This window comes from Alligator mississippiensis, chromosome 10 (assembly GCF_030867095.1).
Source record: "Alligator mississippiensis isolate rAllMis1 chromosome 10, rAllMis1, whole genome shotgun sequence".
In the NCBI taxonomy this organism is placed as follows: domain Eukaryota; kingdom Metazoa; phylum Chordata; order Crocodylia; family Alligatoridae; genus Alligator; species Alligator mississippiensis.
Genome location: NC_081833.1, coordinates 36364416 through 36385234, shown reverse-complemented (window position 1 = coordinate 36385234; position 20819 = coordinate 36364416). Strand labels below are relative to the sequence as shown.

General features: G+C 43.6%; 1 protein-coding gene across 5 annotated transcripts in view; it reads left to right on the top strand.

The window, feature by feature from the left end:
* The window catches only part of BBS2 (Bardet-Biedl syndrome 2), a 31325-nt gene extending 10909 nt beyond the window's left edge, over nucleotides 1-20416 (top strand). For 3 of the 5 annotated variants that reach the window (XM_059713654.1, XM_059713653.1, XM_059713657.1), the window contains 12 exons: nucleotides 2942-3046; nucleotides 4636-4722; nucleotides 5996-6131; nucleotides 8920-9059; nucleotides 11547-11694; nucleotides 12159-12330; nucleotides 13170-13299; nucleotides 15359-15490; nucleotides 16673-16810; nucleotides 17307-17419; nucleotides 18245-18393; nucleotides 19858-20416. In XM_059713654.1, the coding sequence (XP_059569637.1) occupies nucleotides 2942-3046; nucleotides 4636-4722; nucleotides 5996-6131; nucleotides 8920-9059; nucleotides 11547-11694; nucleotides 12159-12330; nucleotides 13170-13299; nucleotides 15359-15490; nucleotides 16673-16810; nucleotides 17307-17419; nucleotides 18245-18393; nucleotides 19858-19964 (1557 nt within the window). In that variant the 3' untranslated portion in view covers nucleotides 19965-20416. The remainder of the gene's footprint in view (nucleotides 1-2941; nucleotides 3047-4635; nucleotides 4723-5995; nucleotides 6132-8919; nucleotides 9060-11546; nucleotides 11695-12158; nucleotides 12331-13169; nucleotides 13300-15358; nucleotides 15491-16672; nucleotides 16811-17306; nucleotides 17420-18244; nucleotides 18394-19857) is intronic. The other 2 variants (XM_059713656.1, XM_059713655.1) reach the window with 2 other exon arrangements.
* The last annotated feature ends 403 nt before the right edge of the window (nucleotides 20417-20819 follow it).

Here is a 20819-nt window from a genome sequence, read left to right as displayed (position 1 = left end):
TCCAGGAGAGCCGGCTGTACTTTAAGGAGATCCTATTAAGGGCGCAGGAGCAAGCTATCCTAATGTGGAAGAATGGGAAGTGCAGCAGGAGATGAGTTTGGCTAGACAGCAAGCTCTTCAATGAACTTGGAACTTAAAAAGGAATCCTACAAAAAGTGAAAATTTGGCCATAGTACTAGGGAAGAATATACAAGTATAATATGGGGATGCAGGGAGAAAATTAGGAAGGCCAAGGCACAACATCAGATGCAGCTGGCAAGGGACGTAAAAGGCAGTAAAAAAGGATTCTACAAAAATGTCAAAAGTATCAGGAAGACCTGAGAATTTATAGGTCCTTTACTGAATGCAGAAGGCAATTGAGTTATGGATGCAGAGAAGACTGAAGTATTTAATTCATTTTTTTATTTCACTCTTCACAGATAGGGGCAGCCACCAGATGATGGGTACAGCTAGCAACAAAGATGGGAAAGGAGACAAACAGTTTAGAGTAGTGGAGGAATGTTAGGGATTTAGAGAAGCTAAATGCTTTTAAATTGGCATGGCTGGATGAGATATGCCCCAGGAATTGGTCAAGGTAATTTTGGAGCCATTAGCTATCCTCTTTGAGAACTTATAGAGGTTGGGTGTACCTGTAGCAGAGACAAGGCCTAAGTGAAAGTTGTGGTAAGCAAAGATTAAGGGGTGGGGATGGGGGGAGTGTATGTGAGCAGAAAATAGTGATGGGAGTGGCACTCCTTATCCTAGTGGGAGAGGAGGATCTGCTCGTAGCGCAGAGAACCACCAAACATCTTATGGATGAGTTCTCTGCCTTCCCTTCAAGGTTGACAGAGGCTTGAGAGAGGAAGCTCACTGCTGAAGCTTGGGATGAAAGGCTTAGTTACTAAACCACTTGCCAGAGAGCTTAAAGCTAAAGATGATGAGGGTGGAGTTGCTCTAATAACTAGGATCTAAATTTAACAGGGTATCCTGCCCTGGAATTTTTTAAACTCTCTGTACACTGTAATCTGGGCAGAGTGATATGTGGTTAGAGGGAAGTTGTACAGGGCTAACAGTATATCAAGCTCATACGTGATTTATGTCATAACCTCACCTGACTCCTATTTTAAAGCCACACACACAGATTCCTTGAGAGTTGTTGTCTTGTCATTTTAGAGCTGTGGGGCTAACCTTTTTGGCAGGTGTGCCACAAATTAGCCCTGTAGGCTCCCCGAGTGCCACTTTGATCACTTTCTCTTAGTCTGCTGCTCAGCTTTCTGCTCCCTACTCTATGCTTCCTAATTATGTGCTTTGCTTTCTACTCCCTGCCCTGTCTGTCGCTGTGCTTTGTGTCCCCTTCCTGGTCTGTTGCATGCCACACACAGAGGCTGCCAATGCCAGTTGTGACACCCACTTGTGCAGGTTGGCCACTCCTGTTTTACAGAACGAATTTAATCTTCTTCTTTTAAGGAAGATGCATTTCATGCAGTATCTTTGGTTTTATACATAACATTCCATTTTAAAATGACTTTCGGGTCTTGGGGATTTTTTGGCAGGGTTAGTAATATTTGGGATCCTCAGTGACCAACAATTAGCATGTTGACAGTGCTGTAACTAATGGTGCTTATGGGATCTTCGAATGCATAAAAAGAAAGAGGGGTAGTAGTAGACAGGCTATATTTTTTCCATATGTATCACTGGTGTGGCCACTACTGGCATCTGGTCTTATGGTCACAGTTTGGGGGATGTTGATAAATTAGAAAGTATTCAGAGAAGATCCATGAGAATGGTTGATTAAAAGAATTGGAAAAAATACCTTTTAGTGAAAGACTCAAAGAGCTTGATCTGAGAAAAGGTTAAGGGGAGAATTTGATCAGTCCATCAGTAGTTACATGGGGAAGAGGTGTGATGATACAAGGCTCCCCCCATAAAGCAGAGGGTGTTACAAGATTCCAGTGTCTGGAAACTGAAGGCAGATTAATTCAGGGTCAACATAAGGCTCATATTTTTAACAGGGAAGGCAATTAATCACTTTAAACAACTGCCAAGGGTTGCAATATGAATCTTATCACTGGTGGTTTTTAAGTCAAGATTGAATTCCTGCAACCTGTATGATGCAGGAAGCCAGATAAAATGATCACAAGCCTTCTGGGCTTGTGACCTGTGAATATATAAGTTCAGGTGATTGCAGAACATGTTTCATTTGCATTGAAGGGCTGCTCGAACAGCTGCCATTTGGAGTGGGGAATCTAGGTTTCAGGAGTAGGCAGGACAGAGGGTAAATTATGGAAGAGTTATGGTTACTTTTGGTCCCTCCCTGTTTCTGTTACTATTTCTTACAGAAATAATAAAAGAGCATTGTACTATAGATGTTCACTGGTGATCATGTCCCAGAAGGAGCTCAGTCCCACAAACAGTTAAACTTTTGTTTAGTCCCACTGGTTTAATGCTAGGAATTTCTGCAAAAAGTTCCCACTGTTGTGGTTCTGCCACAGTTGGTACTCTTGGCCTGGTAGTGTGGACCAGGAAGACACAGCAACCAGCATTTCCTCTGATCAGAGCTGGTATTAAAGATGCATTAAAAACCACTGTGGCCATATGACTTTGCTTGTGCTCCCACTCAGATTCCCTCCCCCCACCCCCGAACCGTGGTGTAGACACAATTGAAGAGTTTGATCCGTGTTTTCACATGTAGTTCCATTAATGTCAGTTAAACTACTTCATGTGGGTGAGTAGGTGTTATAAGGATGGGCACTTAGTGATTTAAAAAAAATTTTTTTTATAACTATTAAAATATTTTAATGCTCTTTGAGGAGAGACATTATCCCCAGTTCGTTGTAGCTTACGCCGTTAGTTTTAACATAAATAGATCTAATACAATACAGAAATGGCACATATTCTATTGTCTGTTACTTTAAGCTACAGAAATAGAGATGTTATAACTCATACATTTTCTCTTTTTCAGACCATTACTGCGCTTAGTCCCATGTATGGCAGTCGGTTTGGCTATGCTCTTTCTAATGGCACAGTAGGAGTCTATGATAAAACAGCTCGCTACTGGAGGATTAAAGTTAGTACAATCAAATCTGTACTGAAGAGAGAAATCAGAATATTAGAGCTGAGAGTTTTGAGACTCACAAAGGGAATTTGGACACCCAGTTAGCATTACAGTGATCAGGAATTGGGCATCTAAATCCCATTGGGTGGCTTTGAAAGTCTCAGTTGAGGTGTTTTATGCAAACTGTTTTTCTAATTGTGTCTCAATCATGAGTATACATATAAAATTAATATCAGGTAACTTGCACTGATGGAGCTGTGGTTATTGGCCCTTGTGTTCGGGATATAGACATAAGGAAGGTTTTGAGTTCACAACTGCATAATGCCTTAAGCTATATAGTTTTCTGATATCTCAGAGGTACACTCATTTGACATAGTGTTTGTTAGATATGTTGTGTCTGGTAACTACAGAAGTGCTGTTCGCTGTTGTTCTCTTCATGGAAGACATGTTAATGCCTGTAAAATCATTTTGTCCATTCTTCAGAGAGCAGGACAGGAGTCTTCCTTGTACAATATTTTCAGGTGCTTTTAACAGGCTGGGTTTATCATATTTCCTTGCATACTACACATCTCCAAATAAAACACACACCTTGTTTTTGGAAGGCAGAATGTAGAAAAGAAAAGATTTTTCCAATCATGGCCTGGTGCATGACAAAGTAAGTCTTCCTGGGAACATAGGAAGTGTGGCACTGAGAAGTTCCTGGTGTCAGCTGCCTCATTTCCATTGTCTCCTAGGATGTTGCATGTCCTTGATGCTCCATGTTCCCCAGGCCTTTGCAAAAACCAGTAGCAAGACTTAGTTCTTTACTATAAGTAGTTCTATTTATAAGTTCTTGTAAGTAAAGTGTCATTTCCATATCACAGGCCTCATCAAGATCCTACCAACAGCAAACTTGCTGCTTCAGGCACAAGCAGCAGCGTTCAATAGCCATGGCTATGAGAGGGCTTTACCATCTTGGCAGCTGCATGGCCTTTACAGTGTCTCCAGGCTTGCTTTTTTTTGAATGAGAAAAACAACTTCTCCAATTAAAACATGCGCCCTAGTTTTGGGGGGCTGATTTTAGGGGGGAAAGGTTATGTATGAGAAAATGTTCTCATGTTATGTATGAGAAAATATAGTAAATGTTTAAAGCAGTGGGGCTTTCCCATTTACCATGGTTGTCTATCCACAGCCTAAGATATAGGAGGACCACAAAATGATCTTCCTAAATTTTCTTAATGATGCTGACTAGAGCAGCAATTACATTACACAACGTTATGGAGATTTGATTTTGTACTAAAGGGATTCCTCACTTACAGAGAAGATTTATAAATCTGAAGCTGTAGCTTCAGTCTTTCGCATGTTCCACTGTATTTGTGGGAGGAGAGGCCTGATAATCCCTTGGGATAGAAACATCAGAGGGACAGAGAAGGTCCTTGGAGAGAATGGGCCTGTGTGTGAAATGCAAACGCTGAGATTTCGGAGACTTATGGATAGGGATGCTTGATCCTATTAAGAGACATCTGGTTGCATCTGTATGTAATCTATACTTAAGTGCCCTACATGTTTCAAGACCTTCTGGTAAAAAAGAGTAGCTTAATAATTTTTTGTTTTTTTCCCAGTCTAAAAATCATGCAATGAGCATACATGCATTTGACCTTAATTCTGATGGAGTGTGTGAACTTATCACTGGATGGTCTAATGGGAAGGTGAGTTTGAATGAAAAGAGATTATATAGCTGTAAAACAAGAGATTTTTATTTGAACAAAGCTGTTTTATTGTACAAGTTTAAACAGGCAAATCATTCAAAAGGCTATTATCAATTAAGCTCTGAAAAAAATGTTACAACAACCCTGTCTTAGCTGATGAATCTAGTGTCAGATGCAAGTTGATTACAGAAAAATTCCTTCCTCTGTTTAATTCAAAATTGATTGGTAAGGTATGGTAGCAAAGATGTTATGACATTTCAGTTTTTTTGAGATTCTTCTTTCATTTCTTCTTCCAGGTTTATGTGTTGAGTACATCCTAGTGGTATTCTTCCAGGTATCCTGGATGTTCTTAAAAACTCCTAAGAAAGGAAACTTATTAGGCAATTGGAAGGGAGCGTCACTAGTAATTATGAAAATAGTATTACCATGCTTTAATAAGTTCATCAGTTAGGTAATGCAGTGTTGCATAAAACTGAATTCTGTTCTCTTGCAACACTGTTTCTTAGCGTTGCTGTTTGCCAGAAATGGTTGATCTTCCTGCCATGTCTCCTGTGGACACCATTTGCTAGTGTTTTCTTGTAAATCAGCACTCCTTCCACACAATATCCTTTCAGGTTCTTGGGGTTATCTAATCTAATTCACCTCTGAGCTAGAAACCTAGTGCTCCAGGATTCAGTAGAACCCCTGGTAAGGGGCTTCTGGTCTCAATACAGCCTTGCTGTATAGGAAACCTCTACACACTACTATTTTCTCCAGTCTCTGTCATTTAAGGGTCCTTCCTGGTCGTTGAGGAACTGCTGTGTTCTGAATGCTGAAAGAACAGAGCTGCACAGAGCCCATACTCACCTCCAATGAAAGGTGATTAAAGTTCACAATGGTTGTGCATAAAACTAATGCACTTCATCAGACAAAGACTACAGATAAGATTGGATGCTGTAAATGTTGCTTGAAGGTGGTTATTTATTATTTAGTCCTGTCATTGTAGCTTCAAGAGCATCACAGGCTTGTGATTCCCCTTCCTTTTCCTCTAGCTTTTATTTTTCTCATGGGAAAGCCTTTCTGAGGAGCAGTTCTTTTTTTAACTTGACTACATTTAGATTGCATTTAGTTGTTTAATTTTTGGTAGGATTTTCTTAATCTAATAATGTTCAACTGTAGTTCCATGAATGCAACAGGCTTCATCAGTTAATGTCCTGGAGCACTGCATAATTTATGCTGTGAAGTTAGTTTTCATCTTCTTCATGCGGTGTCTTGGGAATGTTCTGTATTCCAGGTTGATGCACGCAGTGACCGAACTGGGGAAGTCATCTTTAAGGACAACTTTGCATCCTCAATTGCTGGAGTTGTGGAGGGGGATTACAGAATGGATGGTAACACCCAGCTAATCTGCTGTTCGATTGATGGTGAAGGTAAGAGAGCAATTCAATGTGCTAGTTTAAGCCAAGCAGAAATGCCAAAAGCTTTATTCATAAACTTTAGTGCCAATACATTTTTTTTGCGCCAGGCCTCCTCAGACTGGCTGTGCTTTATGGTTTTGTGTGTGGTGTTTTGCCTGCCAAATCTGTTAATGTCCTTTGGAAAATCTAGGAAATAGAAGCATCAGGCTTTTGAATAGTTGTTCCTACATTAGAAATGACCAAACCTATTTTATTTGCTGATTCAGGAAGCCAACAAAATTCTTTTGCTTGGCAGAAATGATTTTCCTCTGTTAGCTGAGCAGTATTGTATTTGGTACGTATGGCAGTATTTCAAGCCATCTTGTTGAAGGTGGAGGTAGAAGAAACAAATACAGATGAGATCTCATTGGCTTCTTTATGGTTGATAAAGAAAGTCCAAAAAGGTCTTTTTAAAATGTTATATTGAAAGTTCAGTGCTTAGCAACTTTGTGTTTCCTGGATGCTATGGCTGAGTGGAGAACTGGTGGGCTTGCATCATTAGATACCAAGGAAATGAAACTTGAGTAACTGAGGGTGGAAACAGATGTTTCCTTTGTATTGCTATAATAATTTTTATGGTGGCACACAGGCCAAATAAACAGATGTCCATATACCTTGTCATACCATAAATTCCCCAAATTTGTGGCTGTGACATAAGTGGTATTAATTTGTGCCATTTCATTATGGCAGACATCTGTTAGGTTTATGGCAAGAGAGTGTAATCAGTTCAGAGCTGCCTGTGCTCTCCAGCTGCCCTGGGTATGTGCTCCTGAGGCTTGAGGGGCCTGATCCTGGGTGCCCTGGGAATATCCACACAAATTCAGGCCCCTCAAATCCTGAGAGCACCTGCCTGGCTTTTTTCCATCTTACAGAAACGTGCCTCAGGCAATCTCTGGGGCACTTCTCTGTGAATGGAGAACACATCACCCATTGACCTGCAGGATCAGGACACATCCTGCCCGACACATCGCACTACAGCTGATCTGCTTCATGAATGTGTCCTCTAAGGAAGTGAAGCATGATTTATCTGAGAACAGAGCTGCTTTTTAATTTAGGCCCTTTGGGTACAGATTGAAGTAACTTTGAAACATCAGTCAGCTTGCAAGGCTGTCTACTGGCTCTCCACTTCCTCTGTGGAGAGGTGAGGGGGAAGAGTGGAGCAGTGTGGAATCTGGAGGAACTATGGGTCCGTTGTCCCTGTGCACCTATAACAAGAAGTGAAATGCTTCAAAATAATTCCTCATTTTACAAGGTTCAGCTGCTTTTGAAATGTTTCAAAGGGCACATATATTTGTAGAGGTTTGAAATGTTTCAGTTGTTACTTCTCTCCATACCTTTTATGTTTTCAAAATGAATGATCAAAGGAAAGACCCAGAGTCTGACCCTAGTTAGCTGAGCAAAAACAAATGTGTGGTACCAACTATTTGAAGCAAAAGTCCAAGCACACTCAGCCAGCACAGTACTGTTCTCTGTAATAGTACTCCTGCCTGTTTTTACTACAGGTTGTCAGTTTATGTTTAACATGTTTTGGCCATTAAGCCATTTTCATTGGGAAGGAGCAGTAAGGAGCCAGTTAACAAGAGCCATTTTATTAAGGTTGTTCACCCTGAAGACTCTATGCAAGTTAACATCGCTGATGTGGATTCTTTTCAGGGCAGTAGACAATGAACCTCTGTACTGGGGTTGGGGCTTTGATAGAAATAATAACCTGCATCTGGGTTGCATGTGGTCCGACCCTTTACAGCCTCTCATGGGATCTTTCCACTTGAGTCCATTTGCAGGAGTGGCATCAATGTTCTGCTTTTCCCTTTCTCCTTTCCCAGTTCTTTCTCTTTTCCTTTCCTCATCAAAATGGAATTGTTCCTTGCAGAGGAAAGAGTGCGGTGTGGTGTGGGCCACGTCTGTGGGGTTGTGTGCCCTCGGACTCGGAATCACTGAATGGTTCTGTTCCCTGCAACATTTTTTTTCTCAGTTGAGCTTACACAGTCATGCCAGAAATTAGAGGGAGGGTTGCTGCTTGTTGAATGGATTCTGACTTCACTTACAAACAAGCTAATAGAAGTTACAGGAAACAGGCCTGTTGTAAAATGAAAGGCCTTTTTAAGAAGCACATGGGTCCTGCCTTTCCATGTAAGCTCTCCTGACTCAGTTTCCCTAATGTAACAATACCCTCAGATCCTACCTTTCCTGGGTCAACCCTATGTTCATTATGGTCCTGTCTTAGCCCTGGTCCTAAATCCCCTTGAGTGAAAAATAGGATAAAAAAGGAAGGGGCGTTAGCTAGCTTAGGAAGGTGAATGGTGAGCGTGTTGCCATCATACCAAGATGCTGACAGCACTGGGCAGCTGTATAATTCCTAGAAAAGTTTTGTCAAGCTGGAGTAATGCTGAGTACTTTTAAGTAATTTAAGACTTGCTTACCCAAACTAAATACATCTTAAAGAGACCAACACTACTGTGTGTGTCATTTTGACCAGTGAGAATCAGCTTGAGAGAATTATACCAAGTTATCCCATTTATCTTTTTACCGAGATTTGTGACTGGAAATATAAAGGGACACATGGCTTCTGTACCATTTGGGCATGTCCCCCCAAATATGTTTGACTTTTTTGTCTACTTCAGCTGAGCAGTGTGCCACTGGAGATCAGCTGAGGATCTGGCATGATGTTACTTTGGTTGTTGATCTGTTAATGCAGAATCATGTTGCAAAAGCTAAAATGTTAGGGTTGCTACTAAAGATACTGTGCTTTGTTTTTGTTCAGTACGTGGTTACCTGCCAGGAAGCCAAGAGATGAAGGGGAACTTGATGGACAGCACTGCAGAGCAGGATCTAATTCGAGAGCTTAGTCAAAAGAAACAAAACCTACTGTTGGAATTACGAAACTACGAGGAAAACTCAAAGGTACTTCCCAAAACAAGATGAAAGGCCTGGCCCCAGCTTCAGAGCCAGGGAATTCAGCATAACTCTATAAAAGTCATTAGTATTTTGCTGGTATAAAACTAGAGATGAAATGGGTGTCTTGATACTGTCAGAAGAGGTAGAATGCATTGATAATGTAAAACAGTTGCCCCAACTTCTGCACCAGACCTGGTTGTTGTGTTAGTAGGAACCAGTTCTTACTTTACTAAAGCCTTCCCTACTTTTTTCATCTGCTTAATGATGTGGCTCTCCTGACATGGAAAATGAAGCTAGATCTTGTTCTGGCGTGTGCATCAGCAGTTGGATGGATAACTGGGTTCTGACTGTAGAATCTTTATAGTTGTTGCTGCACAAGCCAGAAAAAGCTCCACAGGTGATTTTGTGAGAAACTGAGAAATAATTGGATGAGATTGGGAGCAGAGGGCACCCCCTAGCTCAGGGGTGGGAAAATATGGCCCACGAGGCCATTCTATCTGGCCTGCAGGTCCCCTAAAAAAATGTAGAAAATTAATATTTCTCTGCTCTTGGTTCCTGTCAAAAATGACAGGAACCAAGGGCAGTAGGACCCAGGGGAAGCCTGGCGGGTTCCCACAACAGCAGGGCCTGCCTGGCCCCACCCTCCCAGGTGGAAGCCCCAGCAGGGGCTTCTGACCTGGGAGCAGGTGCCTGCCAGGAACCCGGGAACCTCGGGGGGGGGCGGGCGGGCGGGCAGAAGGGCAGGGAAGGAGCCTGGGGAAAAGTGGCCCGAGGAAAAGCTGGGGGGTGTGTGGAGTGGCCCCTCACTTGCCAAGCGCCCTGCACTGCAACTGCTTGCAGCCTGCCTGGGGCTGCCTGTGCCTGCTCCGGACAGCCCTGCGTGGGCTGCTAGCAGCTGCAGCAGGGAGTGCCGGGGAGGGGGATGGGCCACTCCCTCCCCCCCCACCTCCCCAACTTTTTCCCGGGCTCCTTTCCTGCTCCTTCCTGGTGTGGAGGAAAGTGGCTCTTCCCTGCCCCATGGCTGGTGCTCCCTGCTGCAGCCATTCGCAGCCTGTGCAGGGCTGTCTGGAGCAGGCACAGGCAGCCCCAGGTGGGCTGCAAGAGGCTTCAGCGCAGGGCACCAGCCATGGGGTGGGTGAGGGGCTGCTTTCCCCCCCCACCCCACACTCAGCACCACCTTGTAACCCAGCCCCACTGCGAGCCTGAGTCTTGCGCCAGCTCCGGGCTTGCCCGTCGGGGCTGCACATGGCAACAGCTTCTGTGGCCCCCCTGCTTGCTGCACTGGCCAGTGTTTGCTACCGTCGCCTCTGGGCTGCCCAGTGTGCGAGCTCTGGGCTGGCAGCAGCAGCCAACACTGCCTGGTGTGACACGCGGGGGGGCTGCAGGTGCTGCCGCCACGCAGCCCTGACAGGCGAGCCCGGAGCCGCCGCGAAGCCCAGGCTGGCAGCAGGGCCAGGTTACAAGCTGGTGCTGAGCGCAGGCAAAAGTGGCCCCTCACTTGCCCCGTGGCCAACGCCCCGCACTGTAGCTGCCTGCAGCCCACGTGGGGCTGCCTGCGCTAGCTCAGGACAGCCCTGTGTGGGCTGTGAGCGACTGCAGCAGGGAGCACTGGCCATGGGGTGGGTGAGGGGCCGCTTTTCCCCGCACACAGCACCAGCTTCTTCCCTCCCAGCTAGTTGGGGGTCAGGGCTTTGCGCTACCTCCTGCCTGTACCATGGGGCTGGGGGGCACTGAGGGTGAGTGGGTGGGGAGCCAGCGGGAGCATGGGGCCTGCACTGGTGTCCCAGGGCCAGTGCCAGCGGGGCCCAGAGCAGAGTGGTAGGAGCTCTATGGAGCCGGGCCAGCTCCCCCCTCTCCCTGCTGGTGCAGCCCAGCCCGGCTCCACAGACCCCTGCCAGCCTGTGTCCCACTTTGGACCCCACCTGTGCTGGCCAGGGGGTGGGGCATCTGTCAAGGGGTGGGGCTACCCATGTGGCCCTCGACAGCCTGCCAAAACTGGGTAAGGGGCCCTCCGCCTGAAATAATTGCCTGCCCCTGCTCTAGCTTGACATGGAGAAAGTAGGGAGAGAGCGCCATGCAGAGTTTTCAAAGAGGAAGAGTAGATTCATAGGGTAACTGTACTGATTAAGACCTGGATCCAGCAGTGCACTTAAACATGTGCTTCAGTCCCGTGGGAATTAAGTATGTGCTCAGGTGTTGAGCACATGCTGAAGTGTTCTTTTTTGTTTGTTTGTTTTTTTAAATGAAGTCTATATACAGAGTGTGCAGTGGCAAACAGACACTATATAAGGGCTGTGTGCCTGGGTTTCAAGAGTTTGAGAGTAAGCTTAAATAAACCATTCTTTACACCACTTCTAAAATGTATGAAAGGTGCTGTAATAATTCCCTCTCCTTGGAGGAGGAAGGTGGTTTTTGGAGATATTTCTAAGCTGCTTGAGTGAAAAAAATGTTACTTTTGCAAGGCTGATCTAGAGCTGCTTGTGTACATTGCAGCAGATTGAGCTGAGCACTCAGGTCAATGAAGCTGACGCGCAGAGGGGAGTGATTCCAGCCAATACGCAGCTCCAGACAGCTTTTTCCGTTAACCTGGGCGGTGACAGTCAGTCCGCTCATGTTGAGTTGTGTATCTCCACATCAAATGGTGAGAGAGGATTTACAACTGGTTCTTGGAACTTCACATAAATGTTTTGTTATATTTAACTCCTGATTTGTCTGTCCCTTCACTAGTCTTCCATTTTGAGTTTCTTCTGTCTGGGCACTTTTCCCTTTGCAGAGTTTTGAATCAACAGATGTGGCATCTCTCAAAGTTTTCATTCCTGTAGCACCTAACTATTTGTTCCTCCTTCCAGAGGAATGAACAGAAAGGGCAATAAACTAGTTTTAATGATTTACAAAGCAAACCTTACTAGAGAACAATGAATTAAGTCTCCAGCCTGAGACTATTAAATCTGGCCCTTGGTGTAGTGGCTCAATGTTTATAGTGCATTGTTTTCTATGTTCTTTCCCCCATCCAAAATCCCTCGTTCATTTGGTTTTGAATGTAGTAGTGGTTTGTTGCCACAGAAGAGTTATTAACCAATAAACTACTTTCTCCCCTTTCCTAAGACACGATCATCCGAGCCGTGCTGATCTTTGCTGAAGGGATATTTGAAGGCGAGAGCCACGTTGTTCATCCCAACCTCCAGAACCTTTTAGGTCACATTCGGGTTCCCCTTACTCCTCCCAAAGATGTCCCAGTGGACTTACACATCAAAGCCTTTGTGGGTTACAGAAGCAGGTGAGGTTTATGGCAGCTTATATGGTGTAGTCATACATCAGTTCCCATTGCAAGCAGCATTTGGTGAGAAACATAGCAGTGATGTCACTTTGATCTCTCTTGACAGACTTGTCTGGTAGCTGGTCTGTGAGTACAGTAGCTAATTTCCTCAGGCCTAGCTCCTTTACCTCCAAGAGAAATGAAATGTTCTTTGTAAAACAAACAAACACAAACAAACAAACAAAAACAGCCAAAGCTCAGCATCTTCAGAAATGGTGTTCTTACATCCTTGAAGCCTTAAGTTTGCTTTATTTAAAGTCAAGGGCAGGTGTGCTCAGAAGGAGCATGGGATGTATCCTCTGAGAGCCTGAGTGTTCTCAGCTACTTTGAGGAAGGAAGTCCTGTGCGAGTATTTGAAGGCAGAATTTGAACAAGTCATTGTCTAAATAAAATGTCTCTTAACATATGTTAGAAAGTCATTCCTTCTGTTCACTTGTATGTCAAGATCAGTTTACCCTGATCTAGGTAGTAGTATCCTTTTGTAAGAAGCGTAAGAAGCCATTGCAAAAGAAATGTAGAGAACTGAATTTGGTTCTTGCCAGGATATAAACCTTTCCTCTCATCTGAAATGTTATTCGTAATATATCTTAATTGTAGTTCTTAATAAGATGTCTCCAGCTATGTGTTTGAAATCTTCAGTGTAGGGTCCTAATGAATTTTGTGTTTGTTGCAGGGACTGTGGTGACAGAGGCTATGTGATGCCAAATTAATTATTTTTACTTTAATAGAAGGATGTAGTTGAGTAAGTCCCTGGCACACCAGTAAATTTCTCTTTTTTTTTCCCTCTGGGTTCCTTTTAGCACACAGTTCCATGTATTTGAGCTGACACGACAGCTACCACGCTTTTCAATGTATGCTTTGAGCAGCCCTGACTCAGCCCCTCAACCTCTAAGCTTTGTTAACTTTACAATCAGCGAGAGAGTGCAAAGGGTGAGTTTCATGCCCTGCATCTAATTTTCTGGTTCTGAGCACAGTTTTGGCTTTTGTATCAGGTGGAGCATTTGCAATTAACTTAGGAGTCCCTAAAGCAAAGGGAAATAATGTAATTTACTGCACTGGTGTCAATAAGAATTGGTGTTTAACAGGAATCATTTACAGCTTGAGTTCATGCTGCTGGTTTTTCTTTTCAGTGCAGGCACAGTAGAATCTCTCCTAGAGTTTCCCTCTAGCTGCAGGAAATTACTGCTTAAGATCATAAAGAGTTTTTACAATTACCCATTCATTCACTGTTTATCACATAAAACCTTCCTTGCTTGCTTTCATAACAGGAACCCCATAACAGATGAGTAAATTTTGTAAATTAGCAGACAAGGGAAAAACACAACCGAGTGTCAAGATATGTCTTCTCTCTTCACTGCGTCAGCATCATTCAGATTCATAAGGATCTGTAAATGTTCTGCAGTTAATTTATGAAGTCTGAAGTCCTGGGACAGCAATTTATTGCAGCCTGTATCAAGAGCTGCTGGTCCACATCTGTTAATTACTGAAGAGCTACCACACCCAAGTAACTTTCATTGCATAGAAACATCCAGGCAAAAAGTAACACATTGCTTGGTTTCTTGAAGACAGAATGATCAGGTGTGTGTGTGACCTTTCGCAAGAAACTTAGTTAGCCTTACCCCTCTGAGTTCTGTCTCTCTTGGACATTTCTCTGTCTCTGGTTATCATAGTAGGGGACAACTCATAATCTGAATATTTTATCCTCTGAACACTCCTAAGAGACACAGAAGTGCTGTTATCCTCATTTTGCAGATGTGGAGACACAGAGTGGCTAATTAAATTGTCCGAGACCAGATGGGGCAGGGGAGTCTCTATCAGTGCTGGGACTTGAACCTTGAACCCTCCCAAGGCCCCAGGTAGTGCCCTAACCACTAGATCCTCCTTCCTTTGTTAGCTTCTTGATTTTCCTCATTCTTGATCTAAAAAAAATAGTGCATTTAATTGACAGCTTATAAAGCAGCAACCTGTTCACTTTTCATGGGGCAAAAGAGTCATTAATTAATTCTGTGCTTACCCAGTAATGTCCAGAGTCCTGGAAAGCTCACTGTAGGTTGTTAAAATTGGAGTCAGATTTTAGTTGTGCTCATAGGCAGTGGAAGGCCAGGGCTAATGGGGCTTAGCCCCCACAAATGCAGGGCAGCAGTGGCAGTGTAGAGGACCACCAGGCAGCCCAGCTGCAGGCTCCAGGCAGCTGCAGCAGAGGGGGAGGGGTGTGCACAGAGAGACACGTAGCCAGGAGTGTAGCACCCAACAGATAAGTCTGAAGGGGAAAGGGTGTGAGGGAGGGAGTGGGGTAGGGGCTGGGGCAAATGGGGCCCTGAGAAGCCATGTGTGATGCCATGTGCCTGCCGCTACCGGATGGGCAGGGAACAAGGCATAGGCACAGCTGGTGTGTGGAAGGCATGTGGCATTGCACGTGGCTCCTGGGCAATGGCACTGGGGCGCAGAGCCCAGCCCTCCTCGGCAGCCCTCCTTGGCAAAACCCCACACACAAATCTGGGGGGCACATGCCCCCTGTGTCTCTCCCAGGGTATGCGCAGCACTGGGAGCCCCCTGGAGCCCCTGGAGCTGCCTGTGGCTCTGTCCCATGACCCGCCCTGGCCTTGGGACCCCATTTGCCCCTGCCTCTGTTCCACTTCCTCCCTCACCACGGGGGCCTCAATCTGCCCCTTCCCTCCCCCACACCCCTTCCCCTTCACAGACTAACCTGCTGGGCAGTGTCTGTCTGTCTGTCTGTCTGTGTGTAGAAGTATTTTTTAAGTTTAAGTTTTACACCCCCCCCCCCCCCCCAATATTTTCTCCCTCCACCTGTGGTTGTGCTCTGTATTATAATAAAAAACAATGTAATTATATGGAGTAAAATCAATCTTGCATATGATTTCAGAATAGAGTAAGCTAAGTGCTGTGCAGTCCTTGTATGTGTTTGTTGTATCACAAATACATTCCAGACATTTCTGGGAGTAAAGGGTGATGTAAATTTTTTTTGAAGGTTGTTATGTGGCTGAATCAGAGCTTTCTGTTGCCAGAAGATGCTGAGTTTCAAAGTGCACCCTTTCAAGTCTGTTTCACTTTCCTGCGCGATGCTGGGCAACTGTGCATAAAAATGAAACCCAGTGGGGAGGTAACTTTTTTACCCTTGTTCTACTGGGCTTAGTTCCTATCCAAATGTGAAAGTAAACATGCAGCCATGGTACAAAGTGGAGGAGGGAGGGGATCATTGTAATTTAGGAAAGTAGGGCTGGAAGGGATTTCTCAAAATCTAGTCCAGCTCCCTGCTCAGGGGCAGATCATTCCTGACTAAACCTTCCCAGCCAAGTGTGTCTATCTGGTCTGGCAAATTCCCAGGGATGAAGAGTCTGCAACTTATCAAGGCAGCCTGTTCCAATGCTTGATCACCCTCATAGTCAGAAAATTCTTCCTAATTTTGAAACTAAATTTCCTTTGCTGCAGTCTGAGTCCATTGTTCCTAGTCCTTTCTCCTGCCACCACAGAGAAAAGGCTATGTCCACCCTCTTTGTAATCTCCTTTCATCTATTTGAGGAGTGTTATCAAATCCCCTCCTCAGTCTTCTTTAGAACAGGAATAGGAGGAAGCAAGCTGTTTGCATTTCCTGGGCTCTTTTTTTGTGCTTATTCTCTTTTCAGCTAAGAATTATTGCCACAGCCTCAGAGCCTTACTGTTCCATGTGCCACTACCAGATGGACAGGGGACAAGGCATAACTGCAGCCAGTGCGCGGAAGGCATGTGGCATTGCACATGGCTCCTGGGCAATGGCAGTGGGGAGTGGAAGTGCTAACATTTTAGGTGGGGCATTGTCCAGAGTATCTTCAGTTCTCTTTTCTGGGCATGTGATGCCTGTTTTACTATCTGGAAGTAAAATTCCAAGCCCAGTCAGTGTAATGGACGATACAGTACATTGTCCTTTCAGCTTTCTGAAGCAATGTATTCTTTTGGGGTTGAATTCACCCCTGTGCAGAGGGGCAGCACAAATTTGATGTGGACATAGCCCTAACAGGAAGGTACAGGGTGCAGGTTAGCAGTACATGTCTGCACAGTGAGGTCTGAGCTCCCTCCAAACAGGAAGGCGTCCCCTGTATTACACTAGGCTCTGGATCTTGTCCATAGTGTTTAATTCTAACAATGTATATTACTGGAGTAATAGACCTCCCAGTGAAAATCTTGCCTGTTGATAGTATTTGAGGATTGGTTGAATACTCTGTAACATGAATCCTACTTAACAGTCATGGGAAGAGAGATTTTGGTGGTGAGGAAGTCTGAAACATATTTTACTCTTGCCTGTTAGATTTCTGTCAGCACTGATGACATTGATCTAGCTGGCAACATTATCCAGTCAATGGCCTCCTTCTTGGCAATCGAAGACTTGCAGGTGGAAGCAGATTTTCCTGCATACTTTGAGGAGCTGCGGAAAGTGCTAATTAAGGTCAGCTTCTCACAAGTGTTTCTGAATAGTGATTTTTGGTTGGAGACAAGTCACAGGTAGGAAGTGAGTGGTGTGCATTGCTTGGCATCTAAACCTTTTGCAGTCTTCTGTCATTTAAAACTAAGGCTGTGGCTTGCCATATGTAAGAATGGCAGTTTCCAAAATGGGATCATCTCTTGCTTAAGTGGTTTGTTATTTTGAAAATTCCCTTATTGTTTCAGCTATTACATATGAGATTCAAAGCTCATCAAAATCAATGGGTTAGGATCAGGCCCTTATGTGAATAAGAAAGGTTAATAAACAGTGGGAGAATAGTAGCTATCCCACGTCTTGCCAGGGGAGAAGTTATTGCTGCACTAGCAAAGGTACCCCAGGGGAGGGATAGGAAGTGAGGGCAGTGTATGCCTTAGAGTTCAACTCTAGTGTCTTAGGTCTTCATTAAATGCCTGTGGTGGAGGTGGGCGATGCTTAATTCATGAATGTTCATTCTTAATAGGTGGATGAGCATCATACAGTACATCAGAAACTCACTGCCGACATGGCCGATCATTCCAACCTCATCCGGAGCATGCTGGTCCGAGCAGAAGATGCACGTCTCATGGGAGACATGTGAGCTGCTGTTGTCTTGCTCTGCCATATAGAAATGGTAGCATGGTATAAGTGTGGAGTGGGTACATATTAGTCATACCTGATCATTGTGGTTAACTAGAATTGTCTCGGCTGTCCTTTTGATCTGCCCCTTCTGGATCCTCCTGGATTCTTAACCTGTTCTTTTAGGTTAAGAACCAAATGGGTAGGCAAAGGGGGAGATGGAAACTATAGCAATGATTCAGTTTGAGACTGGCAGTGTGAATTAGCTGGCTATGAGGGAATGGTCAAGTTCTCAGTTAGGTTAGAACAAGTCCATTATGGCCAAAAGGGAGCAGAAGCTGGTTGAGGTGGGAAGAAGAGGATGTTTCTTCTGTGACTTTAGAGAATGTTACTCCCCTTAACAGCTTTTTCCTCCTGAAGCCAGTGACTAATGTACATCCTCACTCTTGCAAGAAGCCTAGAGATCCACTGCAACTACTGATCATCCAGACTTACTCTTCTAAAGAAAGGAATTCCTTTTCTCAGAGCTGCCGGTCACTAATTAAGTATCAGAGCAAGAAGCTAATGGGAGGCATGAAAAAGAGAATGAAAATAGGGCATCTGTTTTGAAATACTTAGTTTCTGGGTGTAAGTAATGAAGAATAACTGTCATGGTGAGATGTGGTTGTACTGGGTACCTGTGTGACTCTGTGTAGCCTTGTAGCTTCAAGAGCTTGAGAAAGACAAGTAGCTCAGTCACTACAAGAACTAAATATTGTTGCCACTTTGACCTTAGCAAAACAAGAAATGTCTTGGTTTTCTTGTCCCTGGTGTTTCACCTAACCCTCGTGTTTGCTCCCCCAGGAAAAACATGAAGAAACGGTATGTAGAACTCTACGATCTGAACAGAGACTTAATAAATGGATATAAAATTCGCTGCACCAATCACACTGAGCTGTTAAATAATCTCAAAGCTGTAAATCAAGCAATCCAGAGGGCTGGGCGGCTGCGTGGTAAGTGTGGGTCAGGTGTGGTGAGTCTAGGGATTCATTGGTTTTGGTCCTACCAGTAGGCAAGGGTAAAGAATGATGCATCTAAGACCAAACATAATAGTTGGAGCTTTATTGAAAGACCATATTAATTTAGTTGAGTTTGATCCAAGAACAAAATAGTGGAAATTTCCTTACTTGTTTTTCTGGTGCAGAGGAATACAGGTTTTCTGTTTAGACTGCAGTGTTACTTTCCATTTGTATTTTGCTTTAAAAGTATCTCTGAGCTGCTGTATTCCCTAATCTCAAAGGATCCCAAAACTGCTGTTCAATTGTAGTGTAGATTTTGGCCCTAATCCTGCAAACTGCTCTGAATAGGCAAACCTCTGCATTGGCACAGAGATCAGCTTATGCACAGCAATTGGTAAGGGTAAGGTGTATTTTTAATGCCCAGGAAAATTTGCCAGGCTGAGTTTCATAAATCTGAAGTACAGAAAACATATTAAATCTAACATATATACATATGTGTGAAAAAACTGCCATGATTCTTATACTAGAATACTTTCCAAGCCCTATAATTTATTATTTAGCTGTCTCTCCTTGGAAAGTCATAAGCTCTGCCAGTATTGACACAAACAAACTCAAATTTTATAGTGTACACTGAAAATGTAGAGCATGCAAGGAAGTTGCTGGGCTGAGGACAGAGGTTCATTGTCAAACCCAATTTGTTTTTCTACTTATTAGGTTGGAAGAAGCACCAGGTATGGTCTCTTGGTATTTCTTTTGCATTAATTACTTGCTAAGGACCCAGTGCTGAGTTACTGGGAATTGTAAATTCCCATGAAAGTTAGTTTGTTATGAGTGCTTAGTGAAACTTGGGATCAGGACCCAAATGCAGCTTTTGGTAGTGTTAAGGAGAAAAATTAGTTTTAAGCTTTTTGAGTGTAAACATTACTACTATAATTAGACACACTTGTTAGTGTCATTTTAAAGCTAAATTGAATTTTTCACTTTTAAGTTTAAAGGAGACACTATCATATTAAGTCAGACTCTGCAAATTTACCCAAACTACAATAAATCTAAAAATTATTGAAATTGCTGTAAATATTCTTTTACCCTGTTTTACTTTTCTTCCTTTTGAATAATACTAGTTAGATTCACTTGTACTTCTATGACTTAGCATTTTGCAAACTGTTTGAGGATAATTTCTTGTTTAGCTGTCTGGGAAAGTGGCTGTCTTTATTTTTGGATGGACCCGGCTCATCACAGTGATATGCCAGCTAGGTATGGACCTGTAGGCATCTGTGTAATACAAGAAAGAAAACCTTTTCCCCTTGCAATTAAAAAAGTAAAGAATTACCAAGTTTTAAAAAATGTATTATGAGAACCTAAATTTTCAGTGATCAGATGTGACTGGTAAGATCCCTTTACAGACTTCTAGCTTCAGTTTTGGGCTGATATTTTCTCTCTCTCTTGCTCTCTTTCCAGTTGGCAAACCCAAGACACAGGTGATCACAGCATGTCGGGATGCAATTAGGAACAACAACCTAAACATGCTCTTCAGGATAATGCGTGTTGGAACTGCGTCTTGTTGAGAGAAGAAGCATGGAGCTCATAATTTTAGACAAAGATGATTCTTGACCAAGGGATAGAGACATTGTAGTTCTTCCTCCTAGGCTGTTCCCAAAATAATTACCTAGATGCTGGAAGGGAAAAGCACAGGGGCGATGTAATGTATAGCAATGTGTAATGGAGCAATGCTGAAAAACAGTTCAATCTGCCAGTCCACTGTAGAATTCAATAATCAGAACAGATAGCTTTGTAATGAAACTGGCAGGTAGGAAATGCTATTGTGGAGATTAAAGAATAGGACCAGCTATGGAGAAAGGGTTAGAATTGTAAAATGCAGCTGGGATCTTTGTGTAAGTCATTTGAGACAGTTGTATAATTCTGTAATATTTTTCTTAATGCAACCTATTTATGCAATTTATATATTTTATAGTTATGGTACCAATCTTTTCCATTAAAACAGAATGGGCAGACTTTCCCCATACTTGTGCTCAGTTGCGGGGATGTGCGCTGTTATGTAGTTGATAATGACACACCTCACAGGTTTTGTTCTATAGCCGATGGTGTATTTTGTGAGCAAAGCACCTAACTCAGAGAGAATGTAAAAAGCCTGAGGTGAAGTCAAGAATTTTTGTGGGTGGTAACTCTTATTGGATCAGCTATAGAGTTGGGAGGGATAAGGACAAGCTTTTGGGTACTACTGTACCCTTTCTCAGGTCTGAGCTGAGGTGAGGGTGATATTTTAAACCCAGCCCTTGGAACTACAGCCTGATAACGTGTGCTACTTGAAATCCAGATCTGAGTTTCTGGGGCTGTCTTTCATATTTAGTTACTAATTGCTACTATGTGCTTTAGTACAATGCTGTTGTATGCCACTGCTG